General features: G+C 49.9%; 1 protein-coding gene across 2 annotated transcripts in view; it reads right to left on the reverse strand.

Moving 5' to 3' along the window:
* The window catches only part of NOD1 (nucleotide binding oligomerization domain containing 1), a 68178-nt gene that overhangs the window by 21120 nt on the left and 27804 nt on the right, over positions 1-19254 (reverse strand). For both annotated transcript variants that reach the window (XM_004702857.2, XM_045288954.1), the window contains exons 2-4: positions 8913-9210; positions 7571-7745; positions 3105-4929 (exon numbers count right to left, since the gene is read on the reverse strand). In XM_004702857.2, coding sequence (XP_004702914.2) covers positions 3105-4929; positions 7571-7745; positions 8913-9116 — 2204 coding nt within the window. In that variant the 5' untranslated portion in view covers positions 9117-9210. The remainder of the gene's footprint in view (positions 1-3104; positions 4930-7570; positions 7746-8912; positions 9211-19254) is intronic.

Raw genomic sequence — 19254 nt, forward strand, 5'->3', positions numbered from 1 at the left:
CATCTTTCTCCCACGGAGCAGGTGGTGGCTTCAAACTACTGACCTTTTGGTTAGCAGCTCAAGGCATAGCCCACAATTCTATCAGAGTGCCTGCCTCACAGATTCGGCAGCAAATATTCTTGGGTTTGCAGGCTATATGTTCTTTACAACCAAAAAAAGACCTCAAATTCAAGCATATTCACTCTTCCCCCTTTTATTAAGCCTTCAACAAGACAGAGGCAAGACAAAGACAAATCAGGCAGGTGAGGGGAGCCATCAGCAGGAAGCCAAATGCTGCCCAAAGGAATTCACCACCATGGGGCTAATTATTACCAAGAACCAATTCACTGCCATTAAGCCGATTCCAACACATGGCAACTCAATACAGGTAGGCTTTCTGAGGCTGTAAATCTTTATGGGAGCAGATAGCCTCATCACTGTCTTGAGAAGAAGCTGGTGGATTTGAACCACTAACCTTGCAGTTAGTAGTCCAACGCTTACCCAACAGCACCACCAGACTCCTTAGAGATAGAAAACAAAAGCAATCATCACAGAATCATGATTGGCGGCAGATCAATTCATCACTGTCCCTAGTGGGACCCCAGAAGCAGGAAAGGGCCCCGATTGGGATGTGTGAACAATTGCAGAATAAAATGGGATCCGGCTAAGGTGATGGTTTGGATATGGCTGGTGGACCTGAATCAAAGTCCCCTGTGCCCTCACCTTTGGATGACATGGCAGCTATCCCTGGGAAATCATGGGTGGCATGCCCAACCAAGTTCCCTGAAGGCAAGGCTGTCCCTCCTGGGCTGGCCTCGCCACCCCTGGAGTTGTCATCTACTTTCAAACACACTCACCTGAGGACAAAGTTGTCACATTGCTGGTTAACATTCAGAACTCAAATAGAGTCTGAATTTATGCCAAGACAAAAAATGGAATTAGGGTTCCCACAACACACTACAGCCTTCCACAATCCAACTGCCCTAGAATCTAAGCTCTCATACCTCTCGGAATCAAGCTCTAAGCCCCTCCAAAGGATTGCAGGTGCACTGGCTCAAGTCGTGGTATTTTGAATCGCTTCATATGCACGTGGGAATTGGACAATGAATAAGGAAGACCGAAGATGAATTGATGTGTTTAAATTATGGAGTTCCCAGAGAATATTGAAAGCACCATGGGCTGCTGGGAGAACAAAGAAATCTGTCTGGGAAGAAGTCCAGCCAGAACAATCCTGAGAGGCAAGGGTGGTGCGACATCATCACTCATATTCTGGACATGTTGTCAGGAGAGACCAGTTCTTGGGAAAGAACATCATGCTGGGTGTGGTAGTTACATAGTCTCTTGTTAACATTGAGACTCTTAAGAGTGAAGGGGTGGAGTTTAGCCTGTCAATCAAGTCACAGCTTGATGACCTCATTTGGAGGCGCTAAAGAGATAAATAGCTCACTTCAGACACACTCTCCCTGCGAGACATTCCTGTTGACAAGACACATGATGCTACGCTGGAGTCCTAGAGTTGGAGGAGCCACGTGGAGACCCTTGCCAGTGCTGAGATGCTTCCACCACCACTGGATCCACAAGACTTCCCATCCACTGCCCTGTGATCTTCCTGCATTCGGCATCATTGCATGTGTTGAGTGAGTCTGAAGAGTAATTTATAGATTGGTATCGAACATATTGACTAATATCAGACTTATGAACTTGATCTGGACTATGCTGGGATATTTTCTCACTATACAATTGCTCTTGTATATAAAGCTCTCCCTTATACACATATGAGTGTCTATGCATTCGTTTCTCTAGTCCAGACGAACACTGGGCAAAGAAGAGGTTAGTGCAAAAGAAGGCCCTCACGGAGATGGATTGACGCAGGGGCTGCACCAATGGGCTCAAACCAGAACAAGTGTGAGGATGGCGCACACCAGGCAGGGCTCTGTTCCGTTGTACACAGCTAGGGTCTTGGCTGGTGGATTTGAACTGCAGACCTTGTGGTTAGCAGCCCAATGCTTTGTGATGCTGCCAAGGAACCCAAAACGTTTGCTGAACTGTAGATGGAGTGGGATCTAGAATTCCTACTTTCCAAGCTGATGTGCTACCGCTAAACTGTAGGCGGGAGGGAGAGTCATTCTTTGAGGGCAGAGAACGGACTCCAAGCAACATCCACCAACTGCACACAATTTACGTGCTGTACATGTTGTACATCAGCACAACAGGCACCGAGAACCGTTCCCAATCCCCACTGCTCTTGGGGCGTGCGCGAGCCAGACAATAAATAGAGAATTTAAACACAGCCAGAGGTTGGGGTTGTGGCTTTGCTTTGGGAGCACGCCGATCACCCTTCTTCCAAGACAGATGGGTTGGTTCTTTTGGCAGTCTGGGCTACTTTCCCTATTCTTCGCCAACACCATAATCCGACTGCATCCCTCCTTCTACAGTCTTCCTTACTCCATGCCTAACTTTCTTTCCCTCCTATGTCTAACTTTCACGTGCATATCAGGAGAGTGGATCAGGTATACCTTAGTCCTAGCTAAGTCACATCCTAGCTTCTCAACATCGTGAAGAGGCCTTGTGCCACGGTGTACTGACAGTGTTTATAAGAACGATACCAGTGCTTGTGTGACAGAGCTGTGAGGAAGGCTGAGATGACTTTTGTAACGCATTTCATTCCCTACTCTGTGGGCATGGCTGGCTGCTATGTCATCGCTCAGATGAGAACCCTCTCCTTTGCCAGAGGGGGACGCACACGCTCAGAGAGGTTAAGCGGCTCGTTCGAGAGCAGCCAGTGGGTGCTGACCTAGCTCTGCCACCTTGAGATGACTTTTGTAACACATTTCATTCCCTACTCTGTGGGCATGGCTGGCTGCTATGTCATCGCTCAGATGAGAACCCTCTCCTTTGCCAGAGGGGGACGCACACGCTCAGAGAGGTTAAGCGGCTCGTTCGAGAGCAGCCAGTGGGTGCTGACCTAGCTCTGCCACCTTGAGAGAGAGAAAAGGTCCCCACATTCTGAGACGAGGTATCATGCGCCCCAGGATAAGGAGTTCCCAATCTGGAGTGCTGGTTTGCCTGTCCCAGCCCCGCCTGGCATCCCCTGGTCTGCTGCTCCTTGGACCTGGCAGCCTCACCTGATGATGGTGAGCCAGCGGAAGCAGGACTGCAGCTCCCGCACGCCGTAGTCATTGAGGTTGTTGTTGTCCAGGTCGAGCCCCAGCCGCTGGTGGACGTGGTGCAGGACGAAGGCGAGGGCGCTGCAGTCGGCCGAGCAGGCGTTACAGTAGGTCAGCTTGAGGTAGTTGGCGCAGATGCCCCTGGCCGCCAGCTGCCCCACCTCCTCGCTCTGCGTCTCGTAGATGCAGCGCAGCATCCAGATGAAGGTGGGCATGGCCTGCACCTGGTTGTAGCCCTCCACCTTCATTCGGGGCAGGTTCTTCAGGTAGGACTTCAGGCTGGTGAACAGGTGTGCCCACAGGGCACGGCGCTTTCTCTTCAAGGCCGCCGCGGGCACCAGGTGCTGCAGGAGTTTCTGCCGGGCTTTGGACAACAGTCCGCACAGGAAGAGGTTGGTGAAGTGAAAGTGATCCTTGTTTTTGAAAGGGTCTTCCCTCGCCAGGCGGCGGCCCCCCAGACACCGGAAAGGGGGGAAAGAGGGGAAGCAGGTCGCCGCCGCGGTCTTCCCAGGAGGAGCCCACTCCTGGAAGAACCTGAGCAGGTGCTGCGTGCCCACTCTGTCGTCCACCACCAGGAAGAAGGCCGTGAAGAAGGCCTGGAGGGTGATGTGGAAAAACTCGTAAGACAGCTGCTCCCCGCCGGGGCCCAGTTCCAGCACGGCCTTCAGGAAGCCCAGCTGCAGGTCCCCCTCCTGCAGCGCAGAGGCCTGCACCTGCTCCGGGCTGAAGACGAACAGACTCCTCTCCATGCCCCCGTGAGCCAGGCGGCCCAGGGAGTGCAGGGTGCCCCGGCCGGCGTGGAAGGCCTCCACCTGGCTCCGCGTGTTCCTCTGCACCAGGCTCGTGGGCTGGGTCCTGTTCAGGTGGACCTCGGTGGCCAGCAGGAAGATGTCGGTCAGCGTGAGCGTGCAGTCGGGCAGCTGCAGGGCGCCCTGGAAGGCCGAGTAGAAGTGCTGGAAGCAGCGGAAGATGATCCAGCAGAAGAGGGGCACGGCGCACAGGCTGCACAGATTGGGGTTGGCCTCCAGCTGATCCAGCAGGCGGGTCTGCAGCGCACGGTCCGGGAACATGCGCCGCGCATAGGTCTGCAGGTGGCTGGGGGAGAAGCCCCGCAGGAAAACCTTCTTCCGGAGGAACTGGCGCGGGATCTCCAGGCCCGTGCGAGCCGTCAGCAGCTTGGTGGCCCCCTTGAGCAGCTTCCCGCTGAGCAGGCTGGCCAGCAGGACCAGCGGGTGGGCGGGCTCCAGGGGCGAGGTGGTGTCGGGCGCACTGCTCAGGTCGAAGTCCGAGCTGAGCTCGTCCAGGCCATCGAAGGTGAAGAGGGCCGTGTGCGGGAAGCGCAGCAGAAAGGCGAACACCTCCTCTGGGTCCTGCTCCGGGTAGCAGTAGTGCTTGAAGAGCAGGTCCTGGAGGCACAGGGTGTCGCTGGCCTGGAAGCAGCTGAACAGGCGGCAGCGGAAGTGGAAGAAGAACTTGATGCCGGCATCCAGCTGGCCCGAGGCCCAGAGGCCCTGCAGCCGCTGCAGCAGCATGGACTTGCCCACACCGGCGTTGCCCGACACAAACACAGTCTCGGCCTGCTCGTTGAGGATGCCCGTGGAGTGGTCCAGGAGGCCGTCCAGGCTGCCCAGGAGACCCAGGCTCTCGTTGGCAAAGCCCACCAGCTCCACCACCGTGTCCATGTACACGTCGTCCAAGAGCAACTCCTCCTTCTGGCCATAGCACAGGATGAACTTGGAGTCGCAGCCCAGGTGATGCCGAAGCTTCTGGGTGTACCTGCTCACTGCGGGGAGATGGGGGGTGGGGGGAAGAGAGAGAGAGAGAGAGAGGAGGAAGTGGCATGAGAAGATGTGAGCACAGACACCAACTAAAGGCACACCCTGGGCCATGAAGCCACATGGCTCCTAAATGCATGGCCTCCAGAGGCCTAGAACCAGAAGGTCCAGGGGTTCAATCCCCCTGCCTGTCTCCTCACTCTACCCAGCCAATGGGCAACAGATCTGAGACTAAAACCAAAACACACAAGCAAACCCATTGCTATGAAATCAATTGCAACTCACAGCAAAGGCCTCCTTCCAATTCCTCTGCACAAGCCGTCATCGCCCTGCAGCCAGGGATGGAAGCCCCTCCAACCCGAGGGCCACGCTGGATGGCGCTCTAGCGCTGCCCCCACCTCCTCACAAACCCGCAACGCTCGCTGCCATCACGTCCAAGCTGATTCATAGCGACTCTGTAGGGCAGGGTAGAACGGTCCCTGTGGGTTTCTAAGACTGTAATTCTCTCCAGAGTAGAAAGCCTCCTCTTTCTCCCTCAGAGCAGCTGATGGTTTTGAACTGCTGACCTTGTGGTTAGCAACCCAACAGTCCTGTTCAAAGAGCACAGTCAGCCCCTTTAAAATGATGACTGTGCTCGGGAAAAAGCTAAAGAGCCCTGGTGGCCCTGCGGGTTCTCAGCGTCAGCAAACTGCCTCCAGAGCCATTTGGCACCCTTTCAGTACGTACATGTGGCGCTGAAGGAAAACTGAGAAATGTAAGGGGCATTGTTCAGATCATGGTGATTTCATTTGTTTGTAAAAATATATTTATGCCTCTCAGATGAGTTTTAAATTGTTGGGAGGGACAGGATCGACTCTTCCATCTCAAAAGTTTGCTGACCCTTTGGGTTAGGCATTGGGCTGTTGTTAATCGCATGTCAGTGGTTCAAACCCACCAGCTGCTCCGTGGGACAAAGATGAGGCTGTGTGATCCTATAATGTTTTACAATCCCAGAAACTCTGTATAGGGTCACTGTACTTGATGGCAGTGCGTTTTGGGTCCTAGTTCTCTGTCTCTGTCAATTTCCCTTTTCTGCCCAAGAATTCGATGGAACCGAAGACCGTGTCGTCTTTTCCCTCTGTCTTCTTACCAAGTGAATTTTAGTGAAAAGCGGAGGAAGCCCGCCTGGGCTGGCAGGATTCTCGTTGGTGTTGGTGCCTTCCCAGCTCTGCGGGGCCAGACAGACACTCTGATCCCCTGCCCCCGCCCTGACTTTCTGCACCTTGCCCTTTACTTCTGCGTCCACAATCAGCCCGGAGTCTTCAACCATTGGAGTCTGGCAGACAGTCTTTACTACTGGAAACAAACCACAGTCTGAAGTAGGCTTCTGGGGATACTTTCTGTTGAAAGCCGGCCCCAGGGCCATTGCTTTAGGGGTTCGTCCTGCTTGGGGGCTCCAGGAAAATCTGAGTCCCACAAGAAGGTGACATTCTGATCTGCATGATGGTCTTTCAGAGATCCGTGTGGATGACATTAGCAATACCAACTTCAAAGGTCAGACAGTAAAGTTTTAGGTAATCACTTATGTTAATGGGAGGGGAATCACTAAAAAAAAAGGTGGTGGTGACTGATAATGGTTGTCTAGCTCGAAGATGCCACTAAGAATGCCCCTGATTGGACATACAGGAATTGTTGAACGGGTGGTGATGGTTTTTCCACTATTTAAAAAAAAGTTAATTTTAAAAACGATACTCAGGGGCTTCAAAAGGTGCATGGAGGAAAATGGAATTAAGAGCTAATAGGAAATTTCTGTGAACTTTCGAAGCCCTCCCCCCAAGAGACTAGTATGACAAATAGCATCTTAAATCTTATGCAACTAGGAAAGCAAAAGAAGCAGAGTTGGGACATGGGTCCTGGAGAGGTGCCCGCAGCTGCCTCAACATGGGGAGACAGAAGAACTCCTGACCCGCAGATCAGACTTGGGATCAATTCTACGGTGTGTGACGTGATGCGACGTGTTGTGATATAACAAGCGGAAGCTTCAAAAAGCACGTGACAAAATGGCGGACCAGATGCTGCTTTCTCCCTGGAACTGTTGGAAGCCGCTTCCGGTCCCTGTAGGGCTACCATCCTTCATCCTGATCTGCAGCAAAGCCCTCTGCGGATGAGCTCAGGACGCGATCCCGTCCATCGGACTCGGAGCTCCCCGAGGGCAGGAGAAGCAGGCCGGCGTCCGCTCCCCACCGTGTCCCTGGCACCGTCCATTCCTAACCCATTCAGTGCCTGAAGTCAGCGGGGCTCCTAGTGCTGGTCCCCAGAATGTGCAGCCTACGAAGACTTCCCAAAAAAGACCAGTTCGACTGGAATGTGTGCGACCATCGGAGCCCCGCGAACTGTCACCGTGGGGCTTCACCAAGAGGTCAGAATGGAAGCCGCGGCCACGCGGCCATGGACCAGGCAGTTTACCTGGGGTCAGCTCGAGCCGCAGCCACCTGGGAGCCGCAGAGCAGCGGTCCCTTCCATACAGGAAAGCAGCTCCTCCCACCCGGCCCCCCACCCCCGAGGCAGGTCCACCTCTGTTCCAAGGGGCTTGCCCTCCGATATAGTCCGCATTTCCAGAGCCGGGGGGCCTGGCTTGCTTGAGTGTGTGCGGTCCCGGGGCAACCATACCTGGATCTGTGTTGAGCACAGTTCTGCTCTGAATGAGCTGGGATGGGGCGAAGCCGATCTCCGACAGCCAGGGCTGGAGGTCCACGTAGGCATCCTGGAGACGCTGGAGCACGTGGAGGAGGAACTCGCACACCTCGTCGCCCTTGCTCTGCACCAGATCCAGGAGCTTGCGGACCTGGTGGTGGCACAAGCCGAGGATAGGAGCTGGCACCAGGGGCTTCCTCCCACAGAAAAGACCCCCGGTGGGCACAGAGGGAGCCCAGATAGCCCCAGCTGGTGTGAGAGCCCCCAGGATGGAGACCTGGACCCATGACACGGAAAGGAACCCACGTGGGAGCCTACAGTATAGAAAGGTGAGCGGCACAGCTAAGACCGTGGAGTTCCCTTTCTGCGTCTCTTGTTCCCTCTTTGCTCAATAAGACTGCCAACCAGCGCCTGCCCGTGACAAACAGCCTGCTCCGATGCTGACCAAAAGGTTGATGATTCAGGTGTACCCAGAGGTGCATGGGAAGAAAGGCCTGGCAACCTCCTGGCAAAAGTTCACTGCTTGGAACACTCCGTGGAGCACACTTCTACTCTGGCACCCAGGGCTCGCCAGGATGGCAGCTGGCTTTCTTCGGTAAAGGGGGTTTGGAAAGTCACCCCTCATGGATCAGGAGGTGGGGTGCTGGGCCACTCCACTAGGAGCTCTATCCGTTTTCTATTCCAACTGGTATTTTGGTTATGTTTTGAAGTACAGAAAAACAACCCAGAAAAGAGACCCAAGCATCGGCGTGCGCTACTGGGCTTCCCCCAGAGAACCTTCCTGTCCCTCCTGAGCCTCAGCAAGATCACATTACCAACATTCCCCTAACCACAGAAGGCTTTTTCTGATCTGTCCAGTTTTATTTTTCAGAAGAAGACACAACACTAAGGGCTGTAGAGACGTCCCTTGGGTGGGATATGGAAAATTCTTCCTGACCTGGGGCAGTGGCCATCCTCCGGGTCTGACGCGGCAACGGGCAGTCACCCAGTGTGTGCGCCGAATACACGCCACTGCCCCATGTCTTACACTTTCCATTTCCTCAGCTAACTTGGAGGGAATTTGTGACAGAAATGTTTGGGAGCTAAAGCACTCAGCAGTGGAGGGGTGAGAGGAGCTTATACTTATCCTGTATGAACCCAATAGCCCAGTCAGTTCATGTTCTCTTAAGACACCTCGTGCTCCACCCCCACCCCAAAGTGAGATCCTGACCAAGGTACTGAAGCCTCTCCCGGTCCACTCTACTCAGGCCAACTCCATGAACCCCTTCCAGCCACCTAGATCCCTACCCCATGGAAGTACCCCATGGACCCCGAGGACCTTGTCAGGCTGGGTGGGGCAGGCACACACAATCTCCGCGTCCTCCTCTGAGAGGTAGTCATTCTCCAGCAGGTTGTCCAGCAGGCAGCGAGTGTTGCGGACGTGGGTGACCAGAAGCTCCCGGTAGGTCACGAGCAATTTAATGTAGGTGGGAGATCCTGATGGGATTGTTCCCATTTCACTGGGCACCGGGGTTTCCATCATAACAGCAGTAAGTGGTTACTTTCCCTCCTTCATCTTTTAGCTGCATCTGTCTTCCTGGGGTTGGGCCCAGGGCCTTTGCCTCTCAGTGGAACCCCTGGGGAGACAGACAAGCACCATGAAAGCCAAGGTCATGGGAAAGCTCCCCTCCCTTCCCGCTCACCCAGGGTCCTGGCCTTTCATCACATAGAGCCTTGATTAAGACTGTTAATTCATATTCGCGGTGAGTGTAATTAATGTCACTGAGCTGTGCAGCTGGAAGTCAAAAAGCCTCATCTTTCTCCCATGGAGCAGCTGGGGGTTTCAAACTGCTGACCTTGATGTTAACAGCCCAACCAACGCATAACCACCATGCAAGAAATTGGGGGGGAAATGAAATAGAAAGTAATGGAATTTCCCCGCAAATATTTGAAAGCTCCCCTTGTACTTACTCCTTTAAAAGGGGGAGGGGGCAGATGTGACATGTATTCAGGAGAAACTAGTCATTTAAATGTCACTGCTTCTGGGTTACATCACTAGGTGAGGTGACCAGGGGCCGTCAACTCTTGGGTTTGGCAAAAATGCGTACTGATTTTTTCTTAATAATTTTAAGGCAATATTGTGTGTAGGTCCTAAAGTGGGATGGAGATGGAAAAGTGTAATGTTTTACAAAAAAGTAAACTGGAATGGAAGGTTTTGCATCCCCCCAATCAGAGAGAAGGCCGGGAGGGAGAGGAGGGGGGGTTTGAGCAACGACTGGCCAATGGAGAAAGAGGTACACATGAAGCCTCCTTGGGAGGCTGGAGGCTAGTCACTGGGCTGCTAACAGCAAGGCTGGTGATTTAAATCCACGAGCAGCACCATAGGAGAACCGTGAAGCAGGCCCGAGAACCCCCACACAGTGCGGCTCGGAGTCAGAATCAACCCCACAGCTGCCGGGTAGGCTTAGTTTAGGTTCTTTATGTTTGTTTGTTTTTGTTTTGTTTTTTTTATAGAGAAGTGGTTTCTTTAAGGCAGACTAGTTGGTTCAACCAAGTTTAAATCAATTGTACTTTTTAGAGGTGCCCTGGTAGCATAGTGGGTCATGCCTTGGGCTGCTAACAAGGCCAGCAGTTCATAATCCCCAGCTGCTCTGAGAGGGAAAGAAGAGGCTTTCAACTCCCATAAGGAGTTACCGTCTGAGACGCCCACAGGGGCCATGCTGCCCTGTCCGACAAGGTCACTAGGAGGCAGCAGTGAGTGTGGTGTGGGAGTATCTTTGTAAGATTCTGGCATTGCTTATCAAAAGACAGCAGGCACTTTAAAATAACATTCTCCCTTACATTTTCAATCTCCCCAATTCTTTCTGGGAGCTGCAAAATCCGTTTCTTTGAGATTTCTATTTTACTGAACGCCAAATAGCTGAAGCCGTGGATGGAGTTGGCAACAGGATAATTTTTAGGTCCAGGACTCTGGGATTCCTCAGCCCTAACTCTCAGTCGTTCAGGCCACCGGGATTCAGAATGACTTCCAGAGCAGTGGGTTTGAGCGTGTGTGTGAGAGTACATGTGTGTGTGTTGTGCTTTGCTTTAAATCAGCCTTAGGTTAAAAATCTACTAGGTTAATTTTCAAAGAGATAACAATATCACCATTGTAACATCTCACTCAATGATCCATGGGAAGTAAGGTATAAATGCAGTGGAAGTAAAAACAGTCTTAGTTTATCCCAGTTGGACAGTGCTGCTTCCTGAAATGAGGCCAATTCCTGCTAGAGTCGTTTGAGAGATGTAGACAACCCTGAGAACTGCTCTTCGAGAGAACCACGGGTCTGAGAATCGCTTCCTCGCTGTCAGGCCGTGGGTGGGGTGCCCTGTAACTGTGCCAGCCAAGAACACCTTGACCCACCAGGGGAAGGGGTCCAGTTCTTTGGGCGGCGTTACCCTCCTTCCTTCATCCCTCTTATCTTTCTGTGGCTGCTCTGAAGGTTCACTTTCACTCCTGTCTTCTTTCTCTTCCAGGCCTGGGATTCCCAAACAGTGGGGCGCTTGCCCCGTATTTCCCGTGAGAACCACTTCAAACTCATCTGCCTCTTTACGCCGAAGGCGGAAAGTCAGGGAATGTCTCCTGGGTGCTGGCCACCTGAACAAAGCAAGCCATCGCGTCGCAGCAAGCTGGTAAGAAGCTGCTGTCCTGTCATTTCCAAAGCCCTGGCTGGAGGGTTAGTCAGAGTTAGGTTTGTGAGGGTTGCAGAGTTAGCCTGATTCGGCAGGAACTCAGTGAAGCAAGGCTGGTTTCAGAGCGGCTTCACTGGTAAACAGCCTCCAACGGCAGACCGTGGCACCCTGGAGAGGAAGCCGTCTTCATGGGCACCGGGTTACCAGAAATGCCACTGAACCCAGCCACCTCCTGGTTCTGAGAAGGCCCTTTGCCTCCTTTACCTTGTATTGAGGGTCTCGCTAGTAAAGACCCTCTGCTCTTTCTTCCCAGCCAAATAGAGGACCCAGGTTGGGCCAGGACTGGACTTCTGGGAATGGGGCCTGCCTACGAGTGGGTGGACCTATCCCAGTGGTTTGGAAAAATGAGGACTGAAGTTGACGAGAACCAAAGAAAACAAGGGAGTCTGTGGTGGGGGTGTTCAAAAACCAAGGCCTAATGTGAACGAGAGGTTCGGAGCGGAGACCCAAAGCCCATCTGTAGACAATTGGACATCCCCTCACAGAATGGTCACAAGGAAGGGACAAGTCAGCCAGGGTGCAGTACAGCACCCATGAAACACACATTCCTCGAGTTCTCTAATGCTTCCTCCCCCTCATTATCATGACCCCAGTTCTACCTTACAAATCCAGCTGGACTGGAGCATGTACACTGGTGCAGATTGGAGCTCTCGACACACGGAATCCAAGACAGATAAACCCCTCAGGAACAGTAATGGGAGTCGTGATACCATGAGGGTAGGGGGAAGGTGGGGGGAGAAGGGGGAACTGATCTCAATGATCAACATATGAATACTGCCCTGCCCCCCACCCCAAAGGGGACAAACAACAAAAAACGTGGGTGAAGGTAGATGGTGTAAGATATGAAAATAATAATTTACCAAGGTTCCCAAGGGTGGGAGGGTGGGGGAGGGAGGGGAAAAGAGAGGAGCTGATATCAAGGGCTCAAGTACAAAATGTTTTGGAAATGATGATGGCAACATATGTACAAATGTGCTTGATACAATCGGTGTATGGACAGTGACAGAGCTGTAAGAGCCCCCAATAAAATGATTGATTAAACAAACAAAACCCAAGGCCTACATTTGAATCACAAATGAACCCAAAGGGAAGATGCAGTACAGAAGACATGTGTGGGGATGGCGTGAGGCAAAGGTGGGAGTGCAGCCTGTTGACAAGGAGTGAGCCCCTAAGGGAGCTCAGACTTTAGATGGGCATCCCTGCTGCTGCAACACCACACACACACACACACACACACACCTACCTCCTTCTCAGCCCTTGGATCTGCACTCATAGAGGGTTAGCTCCCAGAGAAGAGATTCACAGGGTCAACTTCTCCTGGGAACCCATGACGTGGATCCATCTTTTCATTTGGTCTTCTGGAAAGGAAGCCCTGGTGGTGTAGAGGGCTATGCATCGGGCTGCAAGGTCAGCAGTTCGAAACCACTGACCTCTGAGAAAGATGAGGCTTTCCACTCTCGTAAAGAGTTACAATCTCAGAAATCCGGAAGGGACTGTCCTACTCTGTCTTCTCTGAGTTACAATCAACTCGATGGCAGTGAGTTTGGTTTGAACTAAATTTAAGGTCCAGGGAACCTCAGAGGGGAGATTCAGGAAGTTACTCTGAAGAAACTGGGGGAGGACTGGCATTGGAGGAAGTCGAGAGAGGGTAAGAGAATGCTACACAGCAGAGCCATTCCTTAAAGACAAACCGCAGCCACGGTGCAACTTTCATTAGCCGCCACAGCAGTCAAAGTTAAAAACTCCCCTCGAGTTGATGCTGCTTTGTTGTGACCCTACAGAGGGAGGGCTTCCAGGGCCGGACAAGCTTCTCAGAGCAGATAGACAGCCTCGTCTTTCTCGGAGCAGACAGACAGCCTCGTCTTTCTCCCAGGCAAAGATCATCCGAGTTGTTGGACCCACAACAGGGAGCCATTAGTAGTCCAATGCTGACCCAATGGTGCCACCAGCACTCCTGGGTGGTGGGTTTTTTATTTTGTTTTGTTTTATGATAGAGCAGCGCTATGCACTAGAAATAAAATGCAAGCTAGGTGCGTACTTTTAATTTATCTAGTAGCCCCATTAATAATAGTTAAAAACAACCAGGGGAAATTAATTTGAATCATGTATTTTAATTAACCCAGTGTGTTCAAAATACTATTTTAATATGCCATCAATATAAAAACCATTGAAGAAATATTTGACTTCTCCCCCATACTCTTTTTCCTTTCTTTCTTTGTAAAAGTGAATCCCCAATAGTGTTTGAAATCTGGAATGTGTTTACATTCCAGCCCATATCAATCTGGACCAGCCAAATTTCAAGTGGTCAGTAGCCACATGTGAACCGTGGCTACCACAGTGGACAGTGGTTCCATAGCTCAGTCACTGATAGCTGAGTTGGTGAGGGAGCGGAATTCCTGCTTCCCCCTCCCCACTTGAAGACGGATACCGCTGACGACCCTGAAATCAGTTTTTCCGACTCATTTCATTGGGAGGTCAGTGGCCACACGTAATACTGCAGACTCAGAAGGAAATAAGTATGCGATTTCCTGGCTTGCAGTCAAGGTACATTTCCTTTCAACTATTAGATGAAGAACTCGCGGCTTTTGAGTGATGGTGTGGATGAAGACTACTGACATGACCGTGGACTCTCAGATGGACAAACACATCCATCTTGGACGAAGGACCGCCAGAATGTTCTTGAGAAGCGAGGGTGGGGTCCTTTGGTCTTCTGTGCTCTGGACATGGTCTCCCTGGAGAAGGGCTGTTGGCTTGGGAAAGTGGGGGGTTAGTGATGCAAAGGAAGACCTTCGATGAGACAAACTGGCACCGTGGCTGTGACAATGGGCTCACGCACAGCGACAGTGGACTTGACAGCACCTCTGGCAACACAACGACATTAGACAACGTTATACCTTCATTGCTTGTCAAGATTTTGTAAGCTGACAAAACTGCTGCTGCTAGCGTGGTGGGACAGGGAGTCTGGAACCCTGTTTGACAATAGGTCCCAACAGCCAGAGAAAAGGCCTTGCTACCGTAGCCTCCCATTCTAGAAACATGCCTTCTGAAGGAATCCAGGTTGACCGTCTCCAGTTTTAAAGAGGAGGCTCCTGCTTCTAGCAAGGGCAGGGTAGCACGTGGCCACCCAAAGCTCCCACCAAGGACAGCCAGAAAAGCGTCCTGCCAGTTCGAGGACTCAGGACAGAGGCTGAGGCGATCGGTACTTGAAGGGGCAATACCCGGGAAAGGAAGAAGCGTTTGCTTTTCGACGAGCAACTTCCTCATTTGGGAATGGGCCTTTTGGGGGGCGGGGGTGGGGGGGGCTTTCAAGGGGGAGACACAGGGCAGAGGCTGCCGCAAAGAGGCGGAAGAGCAGATTGGGCTCTCAGAATGTTCACACGTAAATAAAAACAATGTGGAATCCAGAAAGACCGCAGCAAGTGGCTGAACAACCAAAAAACGATGAGAAGATTCCCAATGCAGCCAGTGTGAAGAAAAATTAAAGTAACCTACAAAGAACAACAGCACGATTCGACTTGATTTCTGTGCAGAAGAGATGGAAGGGGGAGGGGGGAACATAGGAAAACGTCTTTGAAATCCTGAGAATGACGAAATACTTACCAAGCTAGAATTCTCTCTGCACCAGCAAACATCTATGACAGAACTGAGAGCACTTCAAGAAGACAAGAAGGGACAGGTATAATGATGGAGACGATAAGATACGGAAATCATATGTTACAGAAGACGAAGGTATGGTTGTCTACGTGGAGAAAATCTGGATGAATCTTATGTAAAAAAACAAAACTCTGCTAGACCTCAGTGAATTTGTCAAGGTTAGAGGATATACAGTTAATATGTAAGGACAAACTACATTTCTATATACCAGAGACAAATATCTGAAAAATGAACTTATAAAAAGGACTACCGATTATAACAGCAAGGAAAAATACTACATTTTAGAATAAATATAATGAAAGATGTACATGATCATTCCACTGAAAACTACAAAACCCTGTTCAGACAAGTCAAAGATGACCAACATAAAGGGAGATTTATAGACTAAGTTCCTGAGTTGAAGCTCAATATGGTTAAAGTATCTATACTCAAATTTATCAGAAGATTGAATGTAATCCGAACAGCAAGCTTTTTAGTAGAAATTGGCAAGCTATGTCTGAAATCTAGATGAATTGCCAAGATCTTAGAATAGCCAAATAATTTTGAAAAGAGGCAAAGCTTGCAGATTTCCACTACCTGATTTCAAAATCTGTCATGGTGCAGCAATCACTCAAGACTGTGTACTTTGGGCCTAAACAGACAAGGGGCGTCAGAAAGTTCATAGGAAAATCCATTAGCTTTCTATTTTTCTCATGAACACGTTGAAGCCCTTCATAGAGATCAAAGTCCAGAACTAGATCCAAGCATATATAGTAGGGCTGACATTCAAAGAAAGTACTGATGTCATGGAGTGAAGGAAGGAAGCAAATTGCATTGGAAAAATGGATATCTGTTTTGCGGACTTCCCCTCCTCCCCCAATCATTCTTGACAGCTAGATTATACCATATGCCACAAATCACAAATATTCATTAAAATGGGTCCTAGAGAAAAATATAAAACACCAAAACATGTAGGAGAAAAATCTATATAGCCGCAGGTTTCTTAGTCCGCAAAAGTCATTAATCATAAAAGAACAAAATCGTGTTGATAATTGAGACTTTATGAAATTCAAACTGTTCTGTTCTGCAGAAGACACGATCAAGGTAAAGGTCGGGAGAAAGAGTCACAATGCTTGCACAGGTAAGTAGAAGTATATTGCTACTAGGGGATATTGCTACTGGAATCACACACACCTGATTCCAAACAAAATGTGTTTAAATGTGTTTCTACCACCAGAGGATGGCTACAGACAAATTCTCTCAGTAAGACACCTGTCTTCACCTTGTTGGATGCTATTCCCCAAAAAAGGTCCACGCAAAACAGTGGTTCCGGGTTCCCTTAAATTCAAGGCAAGGAAGTCAGCTCAGAAAGTTAGAGAGACTGTCTCTTAGGACCCTAATGGGTGATCTTGATAGATTTTCTTGAAAGACACAGGACAGTCACGGAGGCCTATTATTTTAAATGTTTTCAGAAAACAAACTATACTGTAAGGAAAGGCCAGGAAAGTTGCACCAAGGAATTGTTTCCCAACACAACAGTTCACTTGCGCGTTCTTGAAGGGTCACAGGCTGTCCTATGAGAATTCCATTAGGAACCCTGACTCATCCACCCTCCAGCCCTGCTCTTCACCTGTCAGACCTCTTTTCGTTCCCTAGACTCAAAGAGCATTTAAAAGGAGCACAGTTTGAATCCCTCCAGGATGTCAAAAGGGCCATTTTGATAGCGTATAAACGGAAGAATGCAAACTTGTTCTGGGACGTGTTAGAGAGATGGACCGATCACCTTCAGAGTGTATAGGGCTACAAGGAGGATATGTTGAAAAGCAATAGCTTCACATTTTGATCTCTTTGTTTAATAAAGGGTTCTGTGATTTTTTTGGTAGCAATACTTTTTGACCTATGCCCACATTTGACTTGTACCCAAAATGTATAAAGAACTTTCATAAGTCAATAAAACAACCCAAGAGGCACAATTTGGTTTCTGGTGCCGAACTAGCCGAGAAAAAGCTCGGACACAATTTAAGGTGCAGCTATTGGTTCCTCCTCATCTGGAGGAGGAGGATGAAAGTGGAAAGACATGGCATCTGGAGAACAGTGCCCTTTTTATTTGTGAGCTCTGCCCTAGCTCTGGTGGCTAGAGTCAGTGAGGGAAAGTCCCACAGAGTCGCTGGCAGCAAGGGCGCTGCAGTGGGATGTGAGAAGTGGACCAGTCTCCATGTTTTAGGGATTGGATTCATTCTGATCCTCACCTTACAGATATCTACTCTTGGTCACAAATTCTTTATGAAGAGCCTTTTAAGGAATCTAGAAAATTTGGTCACGTGGATGAATTCAAATTTCTTCAAGCAATTCCTTGCACACAGAGATATGTACTATATATACTATATATCTATCTATAGATAGATGGAGAGAGAGAGAAACTGGTGGAATATACAGACTGGTGGATATATATATCCATATACACATACGTGTATACACCAAGGACACAGATCAGAAGAGATCCACCAAACCACTATCTGTGGTTATTTCTGAATGAGAGTATTTCAGGTGATTTTTATTACTTAGATTTTTTTTGGTAATTCTATTTTGTCTTTAGTCAAACCTATCTTATTTTTTAAAAGAAAAAAAAATCTTTTAAGCTGTCCCCAAATCATAACTGTGATGCCCAGGTTTTGTTATTAGGAATTACTCCTGCAGATTTTTTTATTACTTTCTGAGTTTGCATCTGTTAATCGACATTTGCCAGTTCTATGCTGTGGTCTCAAAAATAACTTACCCCCATTAAGTTGATTCCAACTCACAGCAATGCTACAGGACAGAAGAGAACGGCATCTTTGGGTTGCCAAGGCTGTAAATCTTTATGGGAGTAGCAAACTTCATCTTTCTCCCACTAAACAGCAGGTGGTTTCAAACTGCTGACCCTGTGGTTATCAGTCCAACATGTAATCCACTCTGCCATCGGGACCATCGGGACTCCTTCTGCTGTGAGAGTTCAGTTGATTAGAATGTAAGCTAAGAAGGGCAAGGGCAAGGCCAAGCCCATGAGGCATGCGGGCTCTGGGGAAGCCTGGCTATGACCACAATCCCTGACACTGGCTAGCATCCAGGAGCCTGCGACTCACAAGAGAGGCTGCAAGAGAAGCAGGGGTGGATGAAGAGAAAGTCACAGTGCTAATGACATCATCCCTACTGCCGATGGGCTCCCGGAGCAGAGTCTAATGCACGTCAGCAGCTCTCCCCAGGAGTTCGCTTTCACTTATTATGAATTTACAAGTAATCAGGGTGAATGAATAGGTGTTATCTAGAGTTATCACCTTCCAGGTAGGAGACCTGGGTCCACTGCCTGGCCCATGCACTTCGTGCACAGCCACCATCCCCCTGTCCACGGAGGCTTCTATAGGGCTACGGGGCTGAACAGGTTCCTGTGGAGCGTCCACATTAAGACAAGGAGGAAAGGACTGGGGGTCTACTAAAAAACAGCCAAGAGAAGTCAATGGATCACAATAGCAGGGTCCATCATGAGCTGGGGCCTACTTGGAGGCAGCTGACCGCATCTCTGCCCCCAGGGGCCTTAAAGACCAGCCAGTGTGACTGACAGAAAACAACCTTGCCAGAATAAGCAGAAAGAACAGGAAGAGGCTGAGGACGGAGGGCACAGGCCAAGGCATCTTGAGCAAGGTCAGTGTAGAACTCAGTGAGCAAGCAAGAGAGGGCTATGCGGTCGACAGGAATGCAGCCTCACACCATGAGATCACCGGGACACAGCAGGGAAATGGTTAACTTGGTGCTGGGAGCAGCTGGAACCCAGCACAGACTAGGACTCACAGGAGGCCCTGGAGAAAACGACAGGCACACATACAGTTTCGCTTTCTGCAAAAAGCATTTATCCCAGGCCCGCTTTCTCTCTCTCCTCTCTACTATCCTAGGGGATCTATCCTGCAAGAAATGTGCTCTCCTTGTAACTGATCCAAGTGAGGCATCACTTAAGTCCGTGTGGAGGAAGTCTGCCATCCTGTGTGACCCAATGGAAACCTGGGCGAAGGGAGACAGCGGGCGGTGTAAGATAGGAAAATAATAATAATTAATAATTTATCAGGGTTTACGAGGGAGGGGGGAGAGGAGGGAGGGGAAAAAGAGGAGCTGATACCAAGGGCACAGTAGAAAGAAAATGTTTTGCAAATGATGATGGCAACATATGTACAAATGTGCCTGACACAATGGATGTATATATGGATTGTGATAAGAGCTGTAAGAGCACCCAATAAAATGATTAAAAAGAAAGAAAGAAAATGATGATGCCAACATATGTACAAATG

Source organism: Echinops telfairi, unplaced genomic scaffold (assembly GCF_000313985.2).
Source record: "Echinops telfairi isolate 266 unplaced genomic scaffold, ASM31398v2 ScPeMD7_23;HRSCAF=83, whole genome shotgun sequence".
In the NCBI taxonomy this organism is placed as follows: Eukaryota; Metazoa; Chordata; class Mammalia; order Afrosoricida; family Tenrecidae; genus Echinops; species Echinops telfairi.